Raw genomic sequence first — 21,546 nt, 5'->3', positions numbered from 1 at the left:
CAAACATGCTACAACAATCTACAACAATCTTTGCATCTTTTGGTCACTGAGCTAGTCATAAGATTTGTTCTCTATTCTTTACAAGTAACAAGTTGCTTCGACATCCATTAATGAGGTCTCAGTGCACCCCTGCAGTGCCACCTCACACACTGAATATTACCCTTCATACTATCTGTAATATAGATCGTCTTCCCATCCTCTCCCCCAAAGGTACAATTCGTCAGATTCTTTCCTCCTTCAGGCGCAGTGACAATCCGAGCTTTCGGCACCCCATCTGCATCAACTACAAAGACAGACCCAAGACTGGGATGGCAGATAAACAAACTTCCCTCTTCATCCACAGCCAGTCCATCTGGTCCAGCACAACCGAAAGATTGGAAGAACAACCCCGCTTTTGAGGTGGAGCCATCAGCGTGGAGAGGCAGTCGCCAGACAGAGTTGGAACGAGTCATAGCCACGTATAAGAAACGCTCATCCGGGGACAAGGCAATGCCGTTGGGAGATATACCGTTGTCAACGAGGCAATCCAGCTTACCATCAGGGCAAAGTCGATACACTCGACCAGTTTGATCAGTCATGCCCGTCTGCCCTTGATCCGTGAAATAAATCTCATTTTTGGAAGAAATGATCAGATCGTTGGGACCTTTGAAACGCTCCAAATTCCGACGTGTCAGAAAGAGTGAAATGGTCTTTGCGACCGGATCAAACAGCAAAAGGCCCTACAATTATTAGCTTCTTGGATTCATCAATAGAATGATAGGATCGCTACATACCTGCTTGTAGTCGGCGACAATCATAATTCCATCCTCACGCACGACGAGTCCATTTGGCTCCCCATCATAACGAACACACTCAGTCACCTGCTTTCGCGCATCGATTTTCAAAATCCGACCATACGGAATATCGGTAACGTATAGGTCCCCGTTGTTGAGGTAGGTAGGCCCCTCAAGGAAGATTTCCGATGGCGGACTGCTTGATCCACCTCTCCAGTCGGTAGGTTGTCCCGTGCATCTCAACGCATCAGGAATCCGCACGAATACCTCGGCCTGGATCACGGGGGGAACGGGGTAGAAGTTCATTCTCGATAGCCGGTAATGATGAAAGAAACTTTCGGGGAAATCGATCTCAAGAGACACTAAAATGAAGGTATGGCTTTAAGCAATGACCCCCGGCCATAGCGGGACTTTTTAAAAAGGGAAATTCCCTGCAGTGGGGACGACGGACAATAGCTTTTTAAGTTGACGGACATTTTCCGACGACACGTCGGGGCCTCGACTCTTCCCCGGCATTTGCAAATGTATCCCAGACCAGCACCATGCCCTAGTGGAGGGCCTGGAGGAGATAAAGAAGGAAAAGCTGGGGTGCTTATGACCCAGGGTTGCTTTTGAAGGCGTCTGCCGTCTTGTTTCGATTATTTCGTCATTCTGTCAGACATCATGGGGTTCATTGCAGACACGAAACAGGCAATTCGGGATTCTCCCAAGGGGATGTTCAATTGGTACGTGATGATGTGTACTTGTATCTTTGCCTTTTCTGGTGTGTCCAAGGGGTTTGATGAAGGTAAGGTCTTCTTCCATGGAGTCAAGTTATTGTCTCAACATCGCCTAACATTCAACCCCTGGAATGAAACAGGAAATATCGCCTCAATCGTGGTGCAAAGCCACTTCAGGAAAGTCTTTGGCCTCTCCAAAGAGTCCGATGCCCAGTATGCCAATACGAAAGGTTGGCTAGTCTCGATTGCGACTGCTGGTGCCGTCTTTGGATGTTTAGGGGTATGTCAAGCCTCGTCTGAAAATCTTGCAGAGAAAACTAGCTGACCGCAACGAAAGTGCCTACCCCTGACAGACAAGATTGGAAGGCGCTGGACCTTGTTGATTGCAACTGTGATTTATATGGCCGGCGTTCTCGGACAGGGTCTTAACGGTGGAAGCCTCTCTGGCATGTATGCCTCTAGATTCATCGCGGGAATGGGAATCGGCGCTACAACCGTTATTCCCCCAATGTATATCACTGAGGTGAGCTTTCCTACTCAAGATGATTTTACATTCCATATCTAAGCCATCCTATGTGTGAAGATTGCCCCCAAATCCATTCGAGGACTCCTCACCATCCAATACGCCGCCTGCCAACAACTCGGTGTGGTATTCGGTTTCTTTATCAACTACGGAGTAACCAAAAGCTACGCCGGCACAAACACGCAATGGATGCTTCCAACTCTACTGCAACTTCTTCCAGCCTCTATCTGGGGTCTCGGCATCTTTCTCTGCCCCGAGTCCCCACGCTGGCTTTTGTACATTGGAAAACGGGAGCAGGCCATGTCCAACCTAGGGAAGCTGCGCCATCTCCCTGTAGACCACCCAGTCCTCCTCGCCGAAGTCGCAGGTATGGATGCGCGGATTCTCCATGAAACAGAAGCAGTTGGGAACTCTGGGCTATGGGAACTTCTGAAAGAAACTCTCGTTCCCGTTGAAAACAGACGTCGTTTCTTCCTGATCTTCATGGCAACGCTCTTCTCCCAATGGTCTGGTGCGAACGCTATTACGCAGTACTCACCAACTATCTTTGGCTACCTGGGTATCTCAGGAGACGAGTCCAAGTTCTTGGCGACCGGTATCTATGCCATCGTCAAGTTTGTGAGCACACTAGCGTTCGCACTCTTCGTGGTCGACTTCATCGGTCGGCGCCGGTCGCTTTTGACAGGCATCTGTCTCCAGATTATAACCCTGGCCTACGTTGGTGGTTACCTGGGTGGAACGAAGGACATGACAGCAAGTCAAATCACCAACTCACCGAATGCTGCCCGCGCATCGACTGGTGCGATAGTGGCCATCTACTTCCACGCCGTGGCATGGAGTATCGGATGGTTCAGTATCCCGTACCTGATTGGGTCCGAAATTTTCCCGACAAAGATTCGTTCGTTCAATATGTCTATTGCCATGGGCTTTCACTGGGCGTTCTACTTTGGCTGTTCGCGGGCGATGCCAAGTCTGCTCGCTGCCAGCCAGAAATGGGGTGCCTTTGTTTTCTTCGGATGTATTTGCCTGATTTCTTTGATTTATGTTTACTTTGCTATGCCGGTGAGTCCAATCGTCCAGTTCTTATATACTTCAGTATACGGTCTTCTTACTAATTTGGTCAGGATACAACTGGGCGATCGCTTGAAGCTCTGGATGGTCTCTTCCAGCGGCCCTGGTATACCGTGCACCGAGTCGCCTATGCCGAAAAGGATGAGATCCAGATTGAACAGCTCGGAAAGAGAGATTTGGCTCCACGTGCCGAACATTGCGAAGAGGCATGAGAGTCTAGCCTCGCTTCTGGCATCAATTGTCTCAGAACGGGGCGTGGTTCGCATATTGATCGCCCTTAGCCGGTGTGCCCGGGCTGCCCGTGGCGGGCCGTTGCACGCCACATGTAAGGGATGTCAAAGACATTCAACTGTTGGCAGTACTTTGTCATGAATGTCTCAGCTGCTTAGTCGTACAGGAAAACATTGTGCATGTGAGTCAAGGACTGGGAGCAATACGACGTTTACTTTAAGAAAGATTGATGAGAAAAGGCCATACTGTAGTTGTAAAGTATCATTATACGTCCCAACGCCGGGACCATGAGATATTGGATAAATACATCCGTAAGGAGAAACGTGTCTAAAGGGCATCCTTTCCCGCCAAGCGTCCAAGACCACGCAGGAAACAATTCGAGAGAACTCAAGACCCAAGAACAAAGACCCCGAACCCAACCCCCCAAAAAAAGGCCACGAAATAAAAACACAGAGAAACGCCAATGCCTGGCCAGCCCATGAGATGGTTAAAGCGACGAATAAAGAGTGTAAGAGATTGAAACGAAGGTAGAGAGGAACTGTTGCACATCTAGATGGTGGACATGAGGATATGATAGAAAGTGGGCACGTTTGGCGAAAAAACGAAGGGTATTGTCACAAGAGATGCATATCAACGGGGAAATGCTTTTTGCCAAGAAGCAGGAATAAATGGCATATCAAGTTGAAAAGAAAAAAAGCTGAAACAAGGGAGAGATCCAGTTTGCAGTAAGGACTGGCTGTCATTGTAGAGTAAATTAGATCGGCAGCACACCAGTCACGACAGGAATCGAGGCCTGCTCGATTATGCGTGAGGCCGACCGATGCGGCTCCCCATGTATGAGCCAGTCGCCGAAGCCAAGAACCGCGCGACAAAGCCACCGCCGTGGCCGTGGCCTGAGACCTTCATCTTCTTACTAGGCTGGCGAACGGGCTCAAATTGCTGCTTCGAGTCGACATTGACAAAGCTGTAAGTCAATGAGGAGACAGACGGGCTAGTGTTGGTATCAGTGATCATCGTGACATCGTCAGTGCCGTGAGAGGAGCAAGTGCTGATGCTGGCAGGGGTGCCGCGGGAACTAGGGGCCGCGCTTGATGAGCGAGAGCAAAGCGAGTTGAAAGTCTCCGCGTGCGAGAGACCAGGGACATCCCGGATGGAAGGCGGCGAGATAGACCGCCCAGGTCGGTTGGGGGATGTGCGGTGACGGTGGTATGGTGTGTATCGCTCAAGATCAGCGAGAGACTGAGGGGAGCTTTGAGTGTTGTGCATGGCAGGGCAGGAGACGTGGCTAGGGAGCCGACGCAGGCCAGTGAGTTCGCCGTTGCGGCGACTATCAACGCGGGCCTCCAGCTTCTGACGCCGCAGGCGGCTGGCCAGCAGATCCGCGGGGGAACCGATACGTCGTCTGTGATAAATGTTAGAAATATAGACTCCAAGACAGATCTGGATGAGATCTGGACCATACCGGTGATGTTGCTTCAACTGGTTCTCTTCCTCAATTTTCCGCAGACGCTCCTGCTCCATACGGTGACGGATAGGAGCCAAGAAAGGATCCAGATAAGTCAAGAGATCCTCCTCTGTGACACGAGTCTCCCAGTCCAACAGGAAGAGCAGCTGACGCTCCATCAAGTTTACCTCGGGCAGCGAGAAGCCAAATGCGTCAAATCCCTTCACAACAGTATACCGAGCCCAATGCTTGTTCTTCGGGCTAGAGTCATTCAGATTTTTGGCGGCAAGGATCAGCGAAGCAAGGAAGATCCGGTGGACAGTGCATCGCATGCCCTTGGCAACGGGTGGCAGACGGGCCCCGGAGGCGGCCCAGGTACACGAGGGAACTCATCAGGGTAGGCACCTGGACCTGCGACCGGGCGACGAGGGATGCAATGAAGGCTTCTATGGAAGGGAGAGGTGGCAGGGAATCGGCGGCGTCCATGGGAGGTGTAGAGGGCGGCGTGGGTTGGCCTTGCTGGCTGACGGTGTTGGTCACATGGGCCTCGCATCGGATGACCTGTGAAGCCTGTTGGGCCAGGTACGTCACCATCTCGCGCGAGACTCGGTGCGTGACAAACTCCTCCAGAGCAGCGCGGTCGAGAGCCAGGTGAGCTGACATGTTGCTGGTTTGGCTCATTGAAAGCATGTAGATGTGAAGTGTTGTATAGTTTTACAGTGGCTCGTAGTAGTCAACACGACGATGTATCCCGTCGTTGGGATAGAAGTGAAGATGAGGGATCTGTCGTCACTTATAATTGAGAATTGATGTCTCGGGTGTTGCAACAATGAGGTTGTGTTCAATGAGTCGAGACAAATGTATTATACTAGTGGGAGTATACTTTGTCGACGGCGCGGGATGATTGTTGTATTGATGAGGGAAAAAGATGATGAGAACAAAGACCAAAAAGCGAAAGGCGAAAGTGTCGAATGAACAATGCAACGTGAGAATGAAGAACAAATTCCTGGCCAGCAGGATGATGGAGTCAAGTAGTTGCTGGAGAGAAGGAATGTGCAGTAAGGATAGTTGAGGTTGTCGTGTCAACCCTCTTATCGGCGGCGATAGCCCTAACTGAGAGAGACCGCAACAACTGAGACCTGCCGAAGCGGAGAATTTAAGCCGAGAGACAGCCCACTGGACTATGGCAATAGATCGGACAATGTCTGTGACCAGCGCACAAATTATTTAGGTGATTGCAGATTTGGATCCCCGTGGATATTGTCTGGGGTTCTTTGCTCGAAGAGTTGGGACGTGGTAGAGAGAGCGACCGAGCAAGAAGAATAGGGACCAGCTTAAAGGGAAGAGACACGGGGGAGTAAATATTAAAGGAAAGGATGGTGACGACGTTGAGCATGCGGATGTATCCCGTGAAGAATCCAAGAGGTCTCTCACTGGGAATACTTGCCTAGATATAATAGCTCCGGTATGTGCCAGCCGGGCGGCTGGAGAGGGGATGGCTGCAAGGTTGGGCTGGGGCCAGTCAAACAGGGCCGTGGGAGGTCAAGGGAGGGGGGGTAGGGGGCCCATGGATGGTCGCGGAGGAGCCAGAGTGAGCTTGCATAGTTGGATCTGAGATACTCGAACCTTTTTTGCTCGCGCGCGAACCTGAGACGACGACAGGAGCTGGGCCGACAGGATAGACAGGGTTTACGCGACGATGATTTGTCCAATCCAATGGCCAGCGCGTTGGAATGTGGTGGAGTGGGCGATTACAGGCCCAGAATGCATGCCTGGGCTAGCGTGTAAGCAGTAAAGTGTCCTACTACTACTACTACTCCTCCTCCTCGGATGGATTGTATGTTCTATACGTTCTATACGTTCTATACAGTCGAATAATACTGTCCTGTAGTAGTACATAGTTCATTATCTTCATCATGTCAATTAATACGGGGATATGCTGCGTTCATACTCAGAGACTAGTTCAACGCCCTATTGTCTGTACAAGAAAGTCTAACTGCGCCATTACAGAGGAAAGCAATGCAAAGAACCACCTCTCCCATACATAAGCTCTCGCCACTCACCTTTCTATTTGATCTCCGATTCTGGTTCATGGGCCACCACTATCCCTAGATTCATGCGTCTCTCCAATATTGCACGGCCGCGGCCCGATTTTCTCAAATCGCAGGTCAGAAGCCATGTATTCTACCGTACAGGTTCTTCAGTTTCGCTCTCAATAGTGGTGATGTTTCCTAGAATAGTTCTTTTCCCAGCGCTTGGAGCCGTCCAGCAAGACTACTCAAACCACCAGCCAGAGAAACGACTGGGGGCGATCACAAACTCAACTAGCATCCACTCGTCGCCTGCGAGGAAGATCAACAGCCCAAGGGGCCCACTTGTGTCCGCAGTGGAGTTCCGCTGGGTGGCCAGGGCCCACGAATCAACGCCAATGACCGCCCCTGTAACGGAGAGGGGACTCGACCATTTCCACCAGCCTCCCACTGATATACTTTAGATCGACCATGAAACTGGCGACCGTCTCACGTCTCTCCTGTCCGAGACGCGGGGGGAAAGAAGATAATCAGGAGAATACATACTTGATTCATTATGGCTAGTTCAAATTCCACTCCTTCTCTCCCCGTTCCGGAGAATGGCACGATCGGAGGGGCAAAAATAGAGTCTCATCGATAATTCATGGTCCTTGAACGCGCCCCCAGTCTTGAATATTCTAGGCGCGGACAGGACGCCCCTCGTATAGAACAGTCATGCACTACTACTCAATAAACTCCTACAACCTACCAAGATTTGCCCTAGAGTATGGAGACTGAATCCAGGACTAAGCCAGTGTCAGCCAGTTGCTTTCCAGCAAGGCAAAAACAACGAGAAGAGGCCATTATTCCTTCGAGGCTCAGGGTCAGGCCCAGCTGAGGGGGACCTTCACTATCCAGTGCAACCACTAAGCATGATCAAGTCGTATGGGCGCACAAAAGAAGAAGAAAAAAATGACCTGTGGCCTATGACCTCTTCAAACAATGTGGCAAGTCGCGTTTCAATTTGACGCCCGCGAAATATGGGGCCAATCATTCGCGCCAGCCTGACAGTTTGCAACCAGCACTATGAACTTCGTACAAAGTGGCGTCTGTGCACAAGTGACCTACGGGAGTTACTAGTCAGGCGAGCCCGACTGGCCGGATGAGGTACGGTACTACTTCCAGTAGCCTAACTGCCTAGCCGAACTGGGATGAAGCTATGGGTGGCTCTCGGATCTCTCTGCCTTCATGCCAAGTGACCCCTGTCACACGCCTAGACAGGAGTACAGATGGAAGTAGCGGGTCGCGAAGCGTGTTCGAGGGGAAAGGCCAACATGCCAGATGACAGGCAAATAGTGCCATCAGACACATCAGAAGGGATGACTAGGGCGATGAAGAGGGAGGAGAAAGAAGAGGGGTTATACGATTTTCTTTCACGGGATACACCTTCCTCGATAGATCCTTCGTCCAGACCCGTGGATGGCGATGGAATAGTTTGACCACCTCGCATGAGGGGGGTCATTTTTCGACCTGGATCTCAATCATCTCTCCGTAATGACCCACCCTTCTCTGAGTTCGACCTTCGCAAAGCTGAGAGTCGATCTATCGAGTCGCCCATGGCCCATGCCTATGCCCGCATCCACACTCTCCTGCTCATGCGTCCGAGCTGTACAGTACTACTCCATCTCTTGACATGGCCTCTCAAGCCCGCAATGCATGCAATTTTCCGACCGACTGGCAACCTGCATCACTGATGGCATCTAAAAAAAGTAACTGGGGAAGCTATTTTGAGCGACCGCTGAAATTCCAATGCAGGTCCATTCCATCTATATAAGCGCCCGTCACCTCCCCACGCCAGCGCTTACAACAGCGCTGTCGCCTACTTGTTTTCCTCTGTCCATGTTTTTGTTACCGGCTTCTGTTCGGAGATCAATCCTGATGGTGTTGCTAATTATATACTAAGCGCTTCTGTCAAGCTAAAGATACTGATAGGATAGCTCTGTTATTCTTAGCATCTTCTACGCGCTCAGTTTTGGTCCCGCTGATCGGGGCCTTGAAAAGTGCGCACTTGCGTCGACATTCTGATACTGTGTGTACGAGCGACACGAAGAGCCAAGGAGACGGAGCTGAATGATTGGAAATTACGAAAGTGATGCTCTTTGAGGCAGTCAGTGTCTCGCATCGTGATAACGTCTTCGACTGGGTCACTGGGTGCGAAAGTCCAGCAGGCCGTCCTTGGTGTGAAGTCTTGTGATTGGGTAATGCCCAGGTGGGTCGATTGATGACGAACAACAAGACGAACGACAGGACTCTTGAAACGCGGTCAAGTTTCAGGATGGTATGGTGCGCTGTCTCAACATTGGCTACGTCAAGGTCGGCGGTTAGAGAAGTTGGGGCCTAACCAGTGTGGCGGGCTGAAACGGATAGAAGGTCAGATTCTGCTTAATGGAAGCAAACCCACGACGGTTCTAATTGGTGCAATATTTATATGCTGTACCGAGGCTTATAGTAAACTGTTTAGATTTACGAATTGCATTGTCAGACTTTCTGAGTGGAACGAGATTCCGGATCCATTCCTATACATAGACTATGTACCAAATTCCCAATCCATTCTGGCTTCCTTCATACACTATCAACTTCGACCATCCTCGCATTTACGCAACAACGGCAGAGTAAGCGGAGGTAGTCAGCTTGGCAGTGCCAGTGAAGGGCTCAGTACCAGCCTGGACATCAACAAGGTACAAGCTAGAGCTCAGGCCCTGGTTGTTGATCAGGTAGGTGAAGAAAGCGAGCATATCACCGGAGAAGCTGGTGACGGTGGACTCGGCGACGAAGCTGTAGACAGTCATGGAGCCGTTGGGACCCTCGTACAGTTTCCAGGTGACACCGTTGATGGTGGTAGTGGCAATCGGCGAGCCGGTGGAGGAGATAGGGCCAGCACCACCCAGGGCAGCGAGCCAGACCATGATCTCGTACTCGTCCGAGCCGGAGGCACTGGAGCTCAGGAACATGTCGTAGGCGACATCCGCGACGATGCTGGTGGTGGAGTAGCTGTTGATATCGCATTCATGATTAGCCATTCCGCAAGTATACCCATATTGTGTGGTCAACATTCATTGCAAACAAACTTACCTCCACGTCCAAGAAGACTTAATGCTGCTGATGCTGCTCAGAGTCTTCGCAGTGAACTGCAGCGCAACATTGGCAAAGCTCTTGACCTGGCTGGAGGCGCCGGACCAAGAGTAGGAGGTGTGCCAGGCAATGGTGGTGCCGCTCAGCGAGTCAACACCAGTGCACTGGGTGCCGGAGGTGTCGGAGCTCAGGCCCCAGAGGTCATTGTAGACGATATAGCTGCCCGTAGTGGTAGATCCCCACTGGTCACAGAAGTCGGCACGACGAGTCAGCGATTTGGTTGGGATAGTAGCGGCATTGCTCAGACCAGCGAGCACCAGGGAGAAAAGAGAGAGAGGAACGATGAAGGATTTCATGGTGATGAGTTCGAAGATGAAGGAAGGCAGCTGACTAGCAGGAGTGATCGAAGGTGAATAGGATGAAGGAGAGTAGATTGATGGTCAGAAATAAGCATCAACGACGGTTATCAGGGCCTTTGTGATCTTCTTATATACTGCCTTGATGTGTTATATCTGGACGGTCATCCGGCCGGTTAATAACTTCGAGTGTGGATGTTTTGTTCCGTGTAGAATATGGGAGTGGTCCTGTCTCATATTGCCAATCGGGACTCCACAAGCCAGATATTTGCCAAGAAAGACTCCAGCAGAGTAGTTACTTTGAAATTTCTCCTAGTCTTTCTCCTAGTCTGAGAGAATTCGAGTAGGTGAAGTTCATCCGCGTCAGCTTTCAGCCCGATGTCGAGGAAATGATCGTCGTGGCTTCTGTCTACTCGTCACAAGCTTCAACTCACCCTGATTAGTTTTTCCACGACTGGGATTAAACGTTAGAACCCGGATGGAGTTGGAATTTTTCTTGCAGATTCGAAAAGATCTCCGGGCGTGGAGAGCCAATCTAAAACGACGGCGTCGGCTCGGGAGGCGGAGACGACTACTTGATTAAGCAACGGTGGAACGGTCTCGTTGCTTGTCCATCCGAGGATCCGCCGAAGAATTGCAGTTTCCATGAGAGTGAAGAACGTGGGTACTGTTATTCGAATGACATGAGAGTGTTCTAGAATCCCGCGCTCACTCAGGGGTAATATCTCTCCACTAGATACAAATATCAAATGATGTACGGAATAGGTCTACACCTACGGCAAGTCGACAAATTTTGCGGATTCCGCCAGCGTCGGTCGGAGAGAGAACGACAGTAAGAGGAATTTCTCCGAAGGGGGGAAATCAAGAAGTTCATGCTCCAGCTTGGAGATCCTCCTGTGGCTCAAGTTGGTCGTCATGTTCTGTACACCTGTCGTCTTGGGCAAAGATTGGTGGGAAACATTCAAAGTGGAGGGCTTTCAGCCATCTGTTCTGCAGCCTCCGGACATGCACCCCGCATCTTAGTCCTGAAGAAATTGGCTAGACCCCGGATCTCAATTATTTCATGACGAATTCCAAAGGTTTCGTTCAGCGGTGGCTTGTCAATGGCGTATGCAGAATCGGAGGATGTGCCGCTTTATACTCGGCGATGATCAGCAGGGCTGCATGATAATATCCGATGAACTTCCAGGATGATCTACTTCGAGCGAAATTGACGATGAATAATTTCTAGCCTCCGGAATCGGGTATTTGTTAGGCATTTTTGATTTACCAATGATGCTCTTTGTAATACGTGAATGTTCCGAGCTGGTTACATCTGGGGATGGCCTCTTCCATTGGAGCACAGATATATATTCCGAGAAACGGCTAATTCCAACCAGTGGTAGCGATTCACAAACACACCTAATAAAGAACACTCGCATTTATTGATCAAGTCATACCTAAGCCCATTACCAGCCCCTGTACGGAGTACTGCCGGACTAATGGAAGAAATAGGTAAATTTTCGAGTTTGTTATCTGATCTTTCGACAAAACAAATGGCCATCTCTGTGCATGACAAGCCACACGAGACCCAAAAGCCCCAGGGTCTTTTGCGAGTCTACACGGTCATGGATATCTTGCACTCTGACATCTTATTTACCTATACCTTAGACGACCATCTTTCTCGATTGGAATGCAGGTCAATTCATCGTTGGACTTATTCTACCTGCTCTGCCGCCTCATGTCCCGATCCTCTCGGCATTCCCCACGCTCGGCGCCCGCGGAAAGCGACACGGTACCTCACGATAGCAACCAGCAACTACTTTTCATGGTCAATCCCGCCAACCAGTCCCGAATCCCGTGAAGCCTCTCGGCAGCTCGGATGAGTAAGAGGGATCAAGCTGGAGAGCCAATCACAGTGGTGGTGATTCGGATTGGGTCGATCCGACATGGCGTGGGCAACGCCGCGCCGATGTTTTTGCGGGTTTTGCGGGGACGCGGTGCGCCAGGGGGCCCCGTCAGATAAATTCGATTTCAAGTTCATTCCAGGGTCCGACGCATCGACTACCTCACCACCACCCTCTCCCCTCCCCTCCCCTTTGAATCACGCCCTTCACGATGCCGTCCAAATCCTCCGCCAACAAACAGTCCGCCTCCGGCTGCGGCTGCCGCTGCTTCTCGCTGCGAAACTTGAGTCTGCTCGCGGTTTTCCTGGCGCTGTTCTCCGCCCTGTACAGCTTCCTTGACGCGCGCCTCAACCAGTTCTATATTTTTGACCCCGAGCATCTGCATGATCTGTCGCAGCGTGCTATCAAGGCTCATGGCGAGGATACCCGCTCCATTGTCGACTTTATTGTCGCTGAGCTGCAGGAGAAGGTTGGTGAGAAGTATCTGAGCACGGAGGAGGAGTGGGTGTTCAACAATGCTGGCGGCGCCATGGGCGCGATGTACGTCATTCACGCCAGTAAGTGATATTCGTTCTTGCAATTCTCTGTGACGCATGGGGAACTATTGTATCGCTCGGTTTACTCGACACCGAGCTCGGCACATTAGCTTCTCTCCGGCTCCCCCTTGACCTGTCAATCTCAGGCCAATTGACTAACGAGTACACCTATCTAGGTATCACTGAGTATCTGATCATCTTCGGTAAGCCATTTCCCTCCAAAATCCTCATTTCCCCTTCCTCCCGTTCGAATACTCATCACCGTCTCCACTAGGTACCACCATCGGCACCGAGGGCCACACCGGCCGCCACACCGCAGATGACTACTTCAACATCCTGCACGGCGAACAGCTCGCATACGTCCCCGGATCCTTCGTGCCCGAGAAGTACCCCGCTGGTACTGTGCACCACTTGGTCCGCGGCGAGGTCAAGCAGTACAAGATGGACAGCGCGTGCTTCGCCCTCGAGTACGCCCGCGGCTGGATCCCTCCCATGCTGTTCTTCGGCTACGCCGATACCTTCACCAGCACGCTCGACTTCCCTACTCTGTGGGCGACTACGCGCATTACTGCGCGCGAGATGGTGGGCAACTTGTTGCAGTTCAAGCTGTAAAGGGGTTGTTGTTGTTGATCGTTGATTCATTGTACGATTCGATTGTGGTCTCGGGACAGGTGGTGGAAGCCTGGAAGGGACTGTATATTTTACTGGGATGGAGAGTCGGAAGTCGTGTTGTATGCGCTTCTCGGTGCATTTTGAATGACCGTATGCACCGGCACCGACATTGGCATTGATATTGGAAATCTGCATCGGGTGGAATGGTAGATGGATTCGGCATAGAGCTAAAAGTACTTGGATAATCACCCTAATAAATAAATGTGTACCACGGCTTTACTCAAATCTTCGATTTATCCTTAAAAAACGCACCAAGCATCCTCATCGGCTCCGAAACCTCGCCCTCTCTCGTCCCAAAAGACTCCCCAAACGCCGTCACCCCAGCCTGAATCGCTTCATCCAAAGAAACATTCTCCCACGTCCGCATAAGAGCCTTCTGCCTCCGCACAGCCAAGGGCCCATTCTTCTCTAACTGACACACCCACTGTTCCACAGCATCATCCAACGCCTCGGGCTCAACGACTTTCTCGACCAGACCCCATCTCAACGCCTCATCGGCACTAATATTCTCGCCCAACATGAGAAGCTGCCTAGTCCGGCCCCATCCAATCAATCCAGGCAGAAGAGCAGCTTCAACAACGCTGGGGATACCAACTCGGACCTGTGAGAGCATTTATCAGCGATGACCTCCTTCCAGAAAGCTCTGTCCCCCTCATCAAAATAAGAATCCAATGATTAAATCAAACTCACCTCCGGCATCCCAAAAACCGCCCTCCTACTCGCAACCCGAAAATCACAAGACGCAGCCACTTCCAATCCCGCACCGAGCGCATACCCATTCACCCTCCCAATCACAGGGACCGGACACTCCCGCAAACTCCTACAAGCCTCCGAAACCCTGGATATAAACGCCCGCGCCGAAGCCGGCGAGTCCAGCGCGGCCATTTCGGCGATGTCCGCGCCGCCGATGAAGGACTTGTTTCCGGCGCCGGTTAGTATCACGCACAGGAGATCTGGGGTTTGGGAGGTGAGGGATTGGAGGGTTGTAGGGAGTTGAGAGAGGAGGGGGGTGTTGAGGGCGTTTAGTTTGGTGGGTCGGGAGATTGTTAGGTGGGCGATTGTGCCTGTTGGACGGCGGGTGAGGGTTGTGAGGATTGTGGCTGTGGATGGAGGCATTGTTATGGTTATTTTGAGATCTGTGAAGGTTGAGGTTTGGAGTGTTGTGCCGGCTGCATCTAATATCTGGTTGTAGGGCCGAGAATCACCGATCTTGAATGCGGGGAAGCACTGGGGATGCCTCGGTGGTTTTGGGAGTGGAGGTCGATCTGGGGGTTACATGGGAATTGAGCAGAGAGACTGACTACCATGGTATAGATTGACGTCTGGATGAGTGAAAGCAGGCCTGCGATTGATTTCAAGCTACAGCGACCACCGCCATGTTCTCTACCAGTCAAATGAAATGCCTCGACAACCAGAGCCAACCTCAATCCTCTCGTGCTCACATCTCAAAGTATGAGTCGACTCAAATGCAAAATATTCGTTATTCATTATGATTTCATGGCAAATCGCAAAACGGGGTACACAACGCTCTATCCTCACTCATAGCGCGGGAGCTTCCCAGAACTCCCTCTTGATCTTCATCACGGCGGATCGCTTATGCGGGAAATTCACCTCGCCCTCTTTATAAAAGCCCACGTCCTGAAGGTATTTGATAAATCTGGACTCATCATCAGCATCATCATCCAAACACAAAAGGGAAGCAAAGTGCAATCGAAGACTCACTTGATATTATCCACCCTCGGCTCCAGATAGACCGCCTCAGTCCGCATATCAGACAAAAAGCAGTAGTGCACCAACGCACTCAACCAAATAGCCACCCGATGGGGACCCCGGAACTCCTGCTCACCAACAAGCACATGGATACCCCGGTCATAATTCTCGATCCGATTCACCAACCGGCCCAATGGGTCTTCCTTCACCCAGTAAATCTCAAAGTACCCGAATGGCTTTCCGTCCCAGCAGCCGATGACGGGGAAACTGTGTCGGCTGGTGAGGTTCATCATGAGGAATTTCTCCTGGACTTCGCGCTCGCCGCCTTCTTTCCACATCGCTTCGACTCGGGGGTCGTTCATCCACCTATGCAGCATGTCCAGGTCGGATGGTGCACTCGTGCAGAGATGTTGCTCGACGCTGGTGACCGAGGAGCTCACTGTTGCAGTGGGGGTTGATGGCCGACTGTTTGTGCTAGGTCCCTTGGTAGCACCGAGCTTGGTCATCGGCAAGAAGGGTACCCGGAATGAAAGGAATTGGTCCACGCTGGGAATATGACGCACATAGAAGACCTCCCCTTGATGCGGGGGCTTGGGCCGCACAGGATGGCGCACGCCATTGGTGAACATGTACTGCGTAGGGGCCGGCGGATAGTATGTTGGAAGATGACTAGCCGAAGTAAAAGGTCCGGCAGAAGTGTACGTGCCGATGTTGGTTGTATGGAACGAAGCCTCCGCCGGCTGCAATGCCCGTGGACTCGATAGACCATCTCGTGCCGGGGAGGCATGGCGAGATTGGAATGGAGTCAGCGAGGGCGAAGGAGCCCCCCGTGGCGTAAGTGTGAAAAGGAACAGGCGCGGGTCGATCTGCCAGAAGCTCCGTCGACTCACGAACATATTGGACCAACTGCCGGAGTCGCGAGTCTCCATCGGCTGAAGACCGACGGAAGAGTCCTCGCTTGCAATAAGACCCATACGCTCAAGCTTCTGCAGCAAACTCCGACCATTGAAAATCCCCTCTCGCCTGATATTCACGCGCCACTCTCCCTGCGGACGTCCATCATGCGGCGTCGAGCTCGAGGCAGCGGTTTCCAGATGCAAGTCCGGCTCGGGCTCGTGGAAGTACCACCAGAGAGTAGCCCAAAGCATCATCGCAATATGGCGTGTAGGCGACCTCACCGGGTTGTAATCACTCGACGGGGGATTGACAATATACGAGATATAGAGGCAGTCGCGGTTCAAGGTAGGGGTCGTGAAGCGGGTGATATTGTCGCAGTCACCGCCGCTGGAGGTAGGACGCACATCTTCAGAGCCAGTGCGTCCTCGTTCTTCGGGTAAAGGTTTCTCGGGGGTCTTTCCACTATGTATAATGATTGTCCAGCCCGGTGGGAAGGTTGAGCTTGAGCTTTGCGACAGCAAGTCGTTCGATTTGAAGGTAACCCCGCCAAAGACGGGCGTCACAGTGAATGAGAGGCCATTGGGCAGATAGCAGACGGTGTTTCGCATAGTGACTGAGCAGCTCGGCAGCTTCTCTTCGAAGTGTGAAGAGGGTTGCCTCGAGCTGCGGAGGAAAAAGGTAGACGCACGAGACCGACTCGCGTTGCTTTTTTACTTTGCCCCTCACTTGCGCGGGGAATGGAGCAACAATGCACCAATGGCCTTTCCAAGCTCTAGGATATGGTCGCTAAAACCAGTAGTGAGACCAGAGGCTCTGACAGACTCTTCTGATGGAGGGAGGGGTCGAGGTTAAAAGAATGGGTGAGGATGGGGTGGCATGGTCAAGGGCAGAGTGTGTTGATTATATGATAGCGATGACGCACTTGGTCCCCGCATCATACCATGAGCCATCCACGCCGTGTCTTCTCGGTCAGCGAGACCACTCTACATGCATCTCTTCGACTTTTCAAAAACAACTCATATCTTTCGAGTTAATAGCTACATAATCAACCGAGATTTCCATGCACCCCACGAGAAATCGGACTAAATTGCCAAAATAGGGCAAAGCACATCAAATTGACAAGATCCAGACCAAAGGGTATAACTATACTATTACAAAGCGATACAAGATGCAAATCAAAAGTCCTCCACCGTTGTCCCGATTCCTCGTTCCTGAGCGAGACACACAAGATCTCCGCCCGTTACCAAGTCCATCAGGCCCAGCCCAACACTCTTGTAGATGACATTCCCGCGCTCCACCCACTCACGCAGGCTCTTGTCCTCATCGGCTGATTCGGTCGATTCTCCCTGGCTAGCCTTGCGAGCGGCGTGGCGCACCATCATCAGTTCGCCTAGTTCGACAACCTGGTGAGGCTTAATACCCGCCTGTATGATCTCGCCAGCCTCCTTCATGGCTGCGTCCAGACTATCCACAACGATAACCCCGCTGCGTCTGGTGTGCTTGTGGAAGTGACGGTGGGGCGGCGTGACATTGACCTCGTCTCGGAGGATATCGGGGTGAATTTCACTCATATGGTTCTTGTAGGAGCCCACTGCGCTAATATATCGGCCTTTCTGGCGTCCCTCTCGGGACGTCAAAAATTCCGCTGGGAAGAGCGGCGTGGACGACGGGGTACAGCAGAAGATAGCATCGGCCTTTCGAACATGCTCCTTCAAAATGCGGTTGTATTCGCCAAAGTCACTGCTCATGGCCGAAAATTTCACATCGCGGCGCCACTGGGCGTTCTCGGGCAAGTAGATTTCACGAAGGAGTTCCGCAGCGCGATCGAAGGAGCGGTTGACAATATAGACGCGCCGGATCTCATTGCTGCGCAGGATGAGAGCCAACCGGATGTGCCAGTATGCTTGGGTGCCAGCTCCGAATACCAGCACTGTGCGGACCTTCTTGCGCTTGTTGAACAGCATCAGAGATGCTAGCGCCGTGCGGAAGGCTGTCAGTTCGTGGGCGTTGATCAATCCAAATGGAAGTGACTCCGCGTCTAATAGAGTCACACTTCCCCTGGGCGAGGTGTCGCGAGTGCCTGCCCCCGGCCACGCCCCTAAGGTTGATGATATGTTTGGCGAAGTGACGGATTGTTGATTGACACAGCCAGTCAGGAGCGTAGAGCTATCGACGCTATCGCCCCCGCCACTGCTTGCCGTAGTGACCGAGGGGCTGATCGAGCTGTCATCTTCATGGGACGACCCCACAGACAAATCGCTCATTTCCGACGAGAGCGATGCGACCGAGTCCCGAATAGAGCCGCCGTGTGATCGGGAAGATATGGATTCGCCCTCAGGGATGTCGAATCCCCCACGCTCTACCGCACACCCCGCGGTGCCGCCGTCCTGCAGGGAGATCATCTTGATGCCCAGTGTCTTGCCTGTGGTAGCAGGCATGAAGAGTGTGGTGCAGCCATTTGAGCGGGTAATGGCAGTTCGCTGCGGCTGGTAGGTGGCTGAACAACCTTGCTCCTGAGAGCCTGTTGAGTATTCTCGGAGCGCTTCAGAGAGATTCCGTTGGAGTTCGGTAATCTCCTCCCGGGTAAGCGAGAGAAGCAGCTGCCGAAGCTGCGATCGGGAGAGAATGGTGAGCGGCATATGGGCGGTTTCGGAGCTCAATATGGTTCGGTCAGAGAGATGAGAGGTGATGGAGGGATGGAAAAAGGAAAGATAAGCTCGAACTCGGACTGCTCAGCCTTGTTATCTGTGATCCGGCCTTGCAAGTCAACACGCAACAATCCCGGGCCGCGTATTCGCCAAGATCCAAGTGAAACCGAGAGGGGCAGCTATAGCAGTAGTCTACCAAGATCTCACTGTGTGCACAAAGAACACTCAGCCCGCCAAGAGAGCCGTCGGGCAAATGGTGTGGGAAAAGTTCCAATTTAAATCAGCTCAGGCCCAATCTCGACGCTGGCGAAATCTCCGAAGATGACGACAGACGGGACTTGGTCGAGGTGGGGGAGCGGGGGTGATCAACAAGACGGACGCGATAAGAGGCGGAGAAGTGCGCCCAGTGCTTAGGCTGTGCAGTGCCCAGAAGACAGGACGATACCTTTAAAACGCAGGTCAAGGGTAAAAGAGAAAAGCACCAGTACGGATGGGAGGCAAATCAAAATGCGAAAAAGAAAAACATGCAGACGATCGGCCACTTTGACAGCGACCGATCCTGCCCGAAAGCGGCCATTGGCTTAATGCGGTCTCCCTCGCGGGTGGCCAGCCGCCGATCATGGAGAGCCTGGCTGCCTGAGGCGGCACAGCCCTAAGTATAGAACCATTTTATACCACCAACTATACTACCCCTCAGAGAGTAATGTTCCATGATCAGCTTGTGCGAGTAAGTCTTGCCCATTTTACCACACGGTTTGCTATAGCTGCGGTTGGTATCGAACTCGAATAGAAAATGAAAATTTACATAAGCTAGGATTCTGAAATATGGTGAATCATTCTGGCCTTAACACTGAAGATAACACCAACTCATTCACGAAGACAGAGAAAAAGGGGGGGAATCGTGGGGAGCGCAACGTGGAATATCTATACGGAGTTCTATCGTACAAGGTCCACTCTTCCACCGACAGTAAGCCCGCTTCTTGCATGTTACCTACCATATGCAGATTCTTTGCCAGCGAGAGTATTTATAGCTTGATGGTAGAGTCAGATCCCTCTAGACATTAATCTTGCAAAAAGTCCCGTCTGATATTGCAGGTAAGACATAAGTAAATGGAGTTGCAATCTTTACTCCATCTATATCTAGGGATATGCCATCGACTGAAGCTTGATAATTGTAGAGCATCGAAGTTGAAGAGTAAAATGTATGCTCAACATGCCGTGGATTCTATCTAAATCGGGAATTTCCTTGAATATCCGATGCTCGTTTGACTTCAGATTGATCACTTTTGCCAACCAGAGGAGATCATCCGTTTTAACCTCCCCTCTCTTGGACAACAAATGATCACCAGCTTCCACCCACCTAATTCTTACTCTTCTCTTGGTATCTCTTCAATTCCCCAAACTTGATCTCTGCATTCTGCTGTAGGGAACAGGATTGTTCACATCACACCCAAATAATCTTCTCTTTTTTTTCGCTTTCAGATACATCTCTCGACCTTCTCTACCATTCTCCCCCTTCGCCATTGGATGCCTAGATCACTTCGATCCAAGACATTCACTCGAAGGCCTCACACCCAAGACGGCCCAGCTTCAGAAAGATCACCGTTTCCTCTGCCATCCATAGTGAAACATTTCCCTCGAGAGCATATCTATCTCATGCTCTCTCGTTATTTCGAAATTTGTATCTGAGAGATCGAATCTCTTCTTTCTCTTTCCTCACGGCATACCCCATTTACCCCAATATCTCCTAACAAGCACCATCACAGAATCTCTCTATATCCGGTACGTATTCAAATTTCAAATTCTCATAACTCCTTCTACTCATCATCTACTCTATGTATTTTGACCACTTCACTGTTCCTGATACGCTGACTTTCATTTATCTCAAGCTTGACACAATCTCTTCACCAGCTATCACACCCAAACCCGGCCAATCTACATATGGTGCTACGATGGCAGGCCCCAGCGAGGAAGAGATTTTCCAAGAGTCAATTCAGAAAGCTCTCGCTCCAGTTCTCTCGGAGCTGTCAGCTCCCCAGCCGACGGATCTCGACATACATGCGAGTGAACGTGTTATCAAGGACCTGACGACAAAGCCTACCATTAAAGACATGGAAATTGGTACTTCTATCCCTGTCGCCAAAGAAATGACAGCAGAAGAGCGCGAAGTGTTGGTCCAGACTCTAATACACGGACTTGACAACCTTTTGGAAAATCAAGTTCTCTAGGAACCGGACGATAACACTGGCATTCCACTCAGGAGTGACACTGGCAGTCATAGATGGGTGACAGGCACACGCAGAGCGGCTCATCGACGGGTCACGGTTGGAGAAGCTTGTCGCCAGCTTGGGCTCAGGAGAGACCCGGTGACTGACTGGCCTCTATTGGACCCTGGAGATGCTTCTGGTGTCAAGGAATTTCCTTTACGGCCATGGTAAGCTACAGGCGTACAGTGGATGCTGCCACAAGAGTCTTAACATCCAAGGCTCGCAACGACACCAGAGGAGTGAGTCCCAGGGACGGTGAATTTGGCTCTCATGTAGTACAAACAGATTGCCAGAATTTGATATTCAAGCCACAGAGGGGTGAAACGAAATTATCATTATTTCTTCTGTATGATATCTCCTGTAATTGACGTATGTAAAATAGGAAAAGTGTGTATGAGAAAGAGGTATGAGATACTTGAGTGTATCATGAACTGTAGAAAAGGCCGAAGAAAGTATGCCCGGAACAACATTCCTGAACTTGGCAAACAGAGATCATAAAGAAGGAGACCCGGCAATCGGGCTCCCCCTTCATGGTTTGTTGACGACTTTTAGCCTTTTTCTCAGACAAACTCCTTCTCTCTTCCACCAACCTCACTTCTCGAAAGCACAATTCCCCCACAAACCCACTCCCAGACACAGCCTGTGCCTTGCCATACTCGAATAGCCTCTCTA

General features: G+C 51.3%; 9 protein-coding genes across 9 annotated transcripts; 3 read left to right on the top strand and 6 right to left on the bottom strand.

Annotated features, from left to right (window-relative positions):
* Positions 1-107: 107 nt before the first annotated feature.
* On the bottom strand, positions 108-1,079 carry N7458_008189 (SMP-30/gluconolactonase/LRE family protein; the record flags this gene model as incomplete). The annotated part of the gene is made up of 2 exons (XM_056911571.1): positions 108-719; positions 774-1,079. The coding sequence occupies 2 exons, from the start codon at positions 1,077-1,079 to the stop codon at positions 108-110; spliced, it is 918 nt and encodes a 305-aa protein (XP_056764397.1).
* Positions 1,080-1,436: 357 nt separating this feature from the next.
* N7458_008188 (sugar transporter) lies at positions 1,437-3,298 on the top strand (the record flags this gene model as incomplete). Its single annotated transcript, XM_056911570.1, has 5 exons — positions 1,437-1,560; positions 1,633-1,772; positions 1,830-2,015; positions 2,076-3,077; positions 3,140-3,298. The coding sequence occupies 5 exons, from the start codon at positions 1,437-1,439 to the stop codon at positions 3,296-3,298; spliced, it is 1,611 nt and encodes a 536-aa protein (XP_056764396.1).
* An 820-nt stretch (positions 3,299-4,118) lies between these two features.
* On the bottom strand, positions 4,119-5,442 carry N7458_008187 (cyclin family protein; the record flags this gene model as incomplete). The annotated part of the gene is made up of 3 exons (XM_056911569.1): positions 4,119-4,719; positions 4,780-5,096; positions 5,167-5,442. 3 exons carry the CDS (start codon positions 5,440-5,442, stop codon positions 4,119-4,121), a joined length of 1,194 nt encoding a protein of 397 aa, XP_056764395.1.
* Positions 5,443-9,424: 3,982 nt separating this feature from the next.
* On the bottom strand, positions 9,425-10,258 carry xgeA (putative endoglucanase; the record flags this gene model as incomplete). The annotated part of the gene is made up of 2 exons (XM_056911568.1): positions 9,425-9,821; positions 9,903-10,258. 2 exons carry the CDS (start codon positions 10,256-10,258, stop codon positions 9,425-9,427), a joined length of 753 nt encoding a protein of 250 aa, XP_056764394.1.
* Positions 10,259-12,355: 2,097 nt separating this feature from the next.
* Positions 12,356-13,292, top strand: erg2 (C-8 sterol isomerase ERG2; the record flags this gene model as incomplete). The annotated part of the gene is made up of 3 exons (XM_056911567.1): positions 12,356-12,701; positions 12,857-12,883; positions 12,955-13,292. 3 exons carry the CDS (start codon positions 12,356-12,358, stop codon positions 13,290-13,292), a joined length of 711 nt encoding a protein of 236 aa, XP_056764393.1.
* A 280-nt stretch (positions 13,293-13,572) lies between these two features.
* N7458_008184 (uncharacterized protein) lies at positions 13,573-14,468 on the bottom strand (the record flags this gene model as incomplete). Its single annotated transcript, XM_056911566.1, has 2 exons — positions 13,573-13,953; positions 14,043-14,468. 2 exons carry the CDS (start codon positions 14,466-14,468, stop codon positions 13,573-13,575), a joined length of 807 nt encoding a protein of 268 aa, XP_056764392.1.
* Positions 14,469-14,891: 423 nt separating this feature from the next.
* On the bottom strand, positions 14,892-16,567 carry N7458_008183 (GNAT family N-acetyltransferase; the record flags this gene model as incomplete). The annotated part of the gene is made up of 2 exons (XM_056911565.1): positions 14,892-15,009; positions 15,075-16,567. The coding sequence occupies 2 exons, from the start codon at positions 16,565-16,567 to the stop codon at positions 14,892-14,894; spliced, it is 1,611 nt and encodes a 536-aa protein (XP_056764391.1).
* Positions 16,568-17,134: 567 nt separating this feature from the next.
* N7458_008182 (putative proline utilization protein PrnX-like) lies at positions 17,135-18,598 on the bottom strand (the record flags this gene model as incomplete). The annotated part of the gene is made up of 1 exon (XM_056911564.1): positions 17,135-18,598. The coding sequence occupies one exon, from the start codon at positions 18,596-18,598 to the stop codon at positions 17,135-17,137; it is 1,464 nt and encodes a 487-aa protein (XP_056764390.1).
* Positions 18,599-20,442: 1,844 nt separating this feature from the next.
* N7458_008181 (uncharacterized protein) lies at positions 20,443-20,835 on the top strand (the record flags this gene model as incomplete). The annotated part of the gene is made up of 1 exon (XM_056911563.1): positions 20,443-20,835. One exon carries the CDS (start codon positions 20,443-20,445, stop codon positions 20,833-20,835), a length of 393 nt encoding a protein of 130 aa, XP_056764389.1.
* Between the last annotated feature and the right edge of the window lie 711 nt (positions 20,836-21,546).

Source organism: Penicillium daleae (assembly GCF_028827525.1).
Source record: "Penicillium daleae strain IBT 16125 chromosome Unknown utg000007l_segment0_segment0, whole genome shotgun sequence".
NCBI lineage: Eukaryota > Fungi > Ascomycota > Eurotiomycetes > Eurotiales > Aspergillaceae > Penicillium > Penicillium daleae.
Note: the sequence above shows the minus strand (reverse complement) of the source record. Positions and strands in the feature narration are given on the sequence as shown.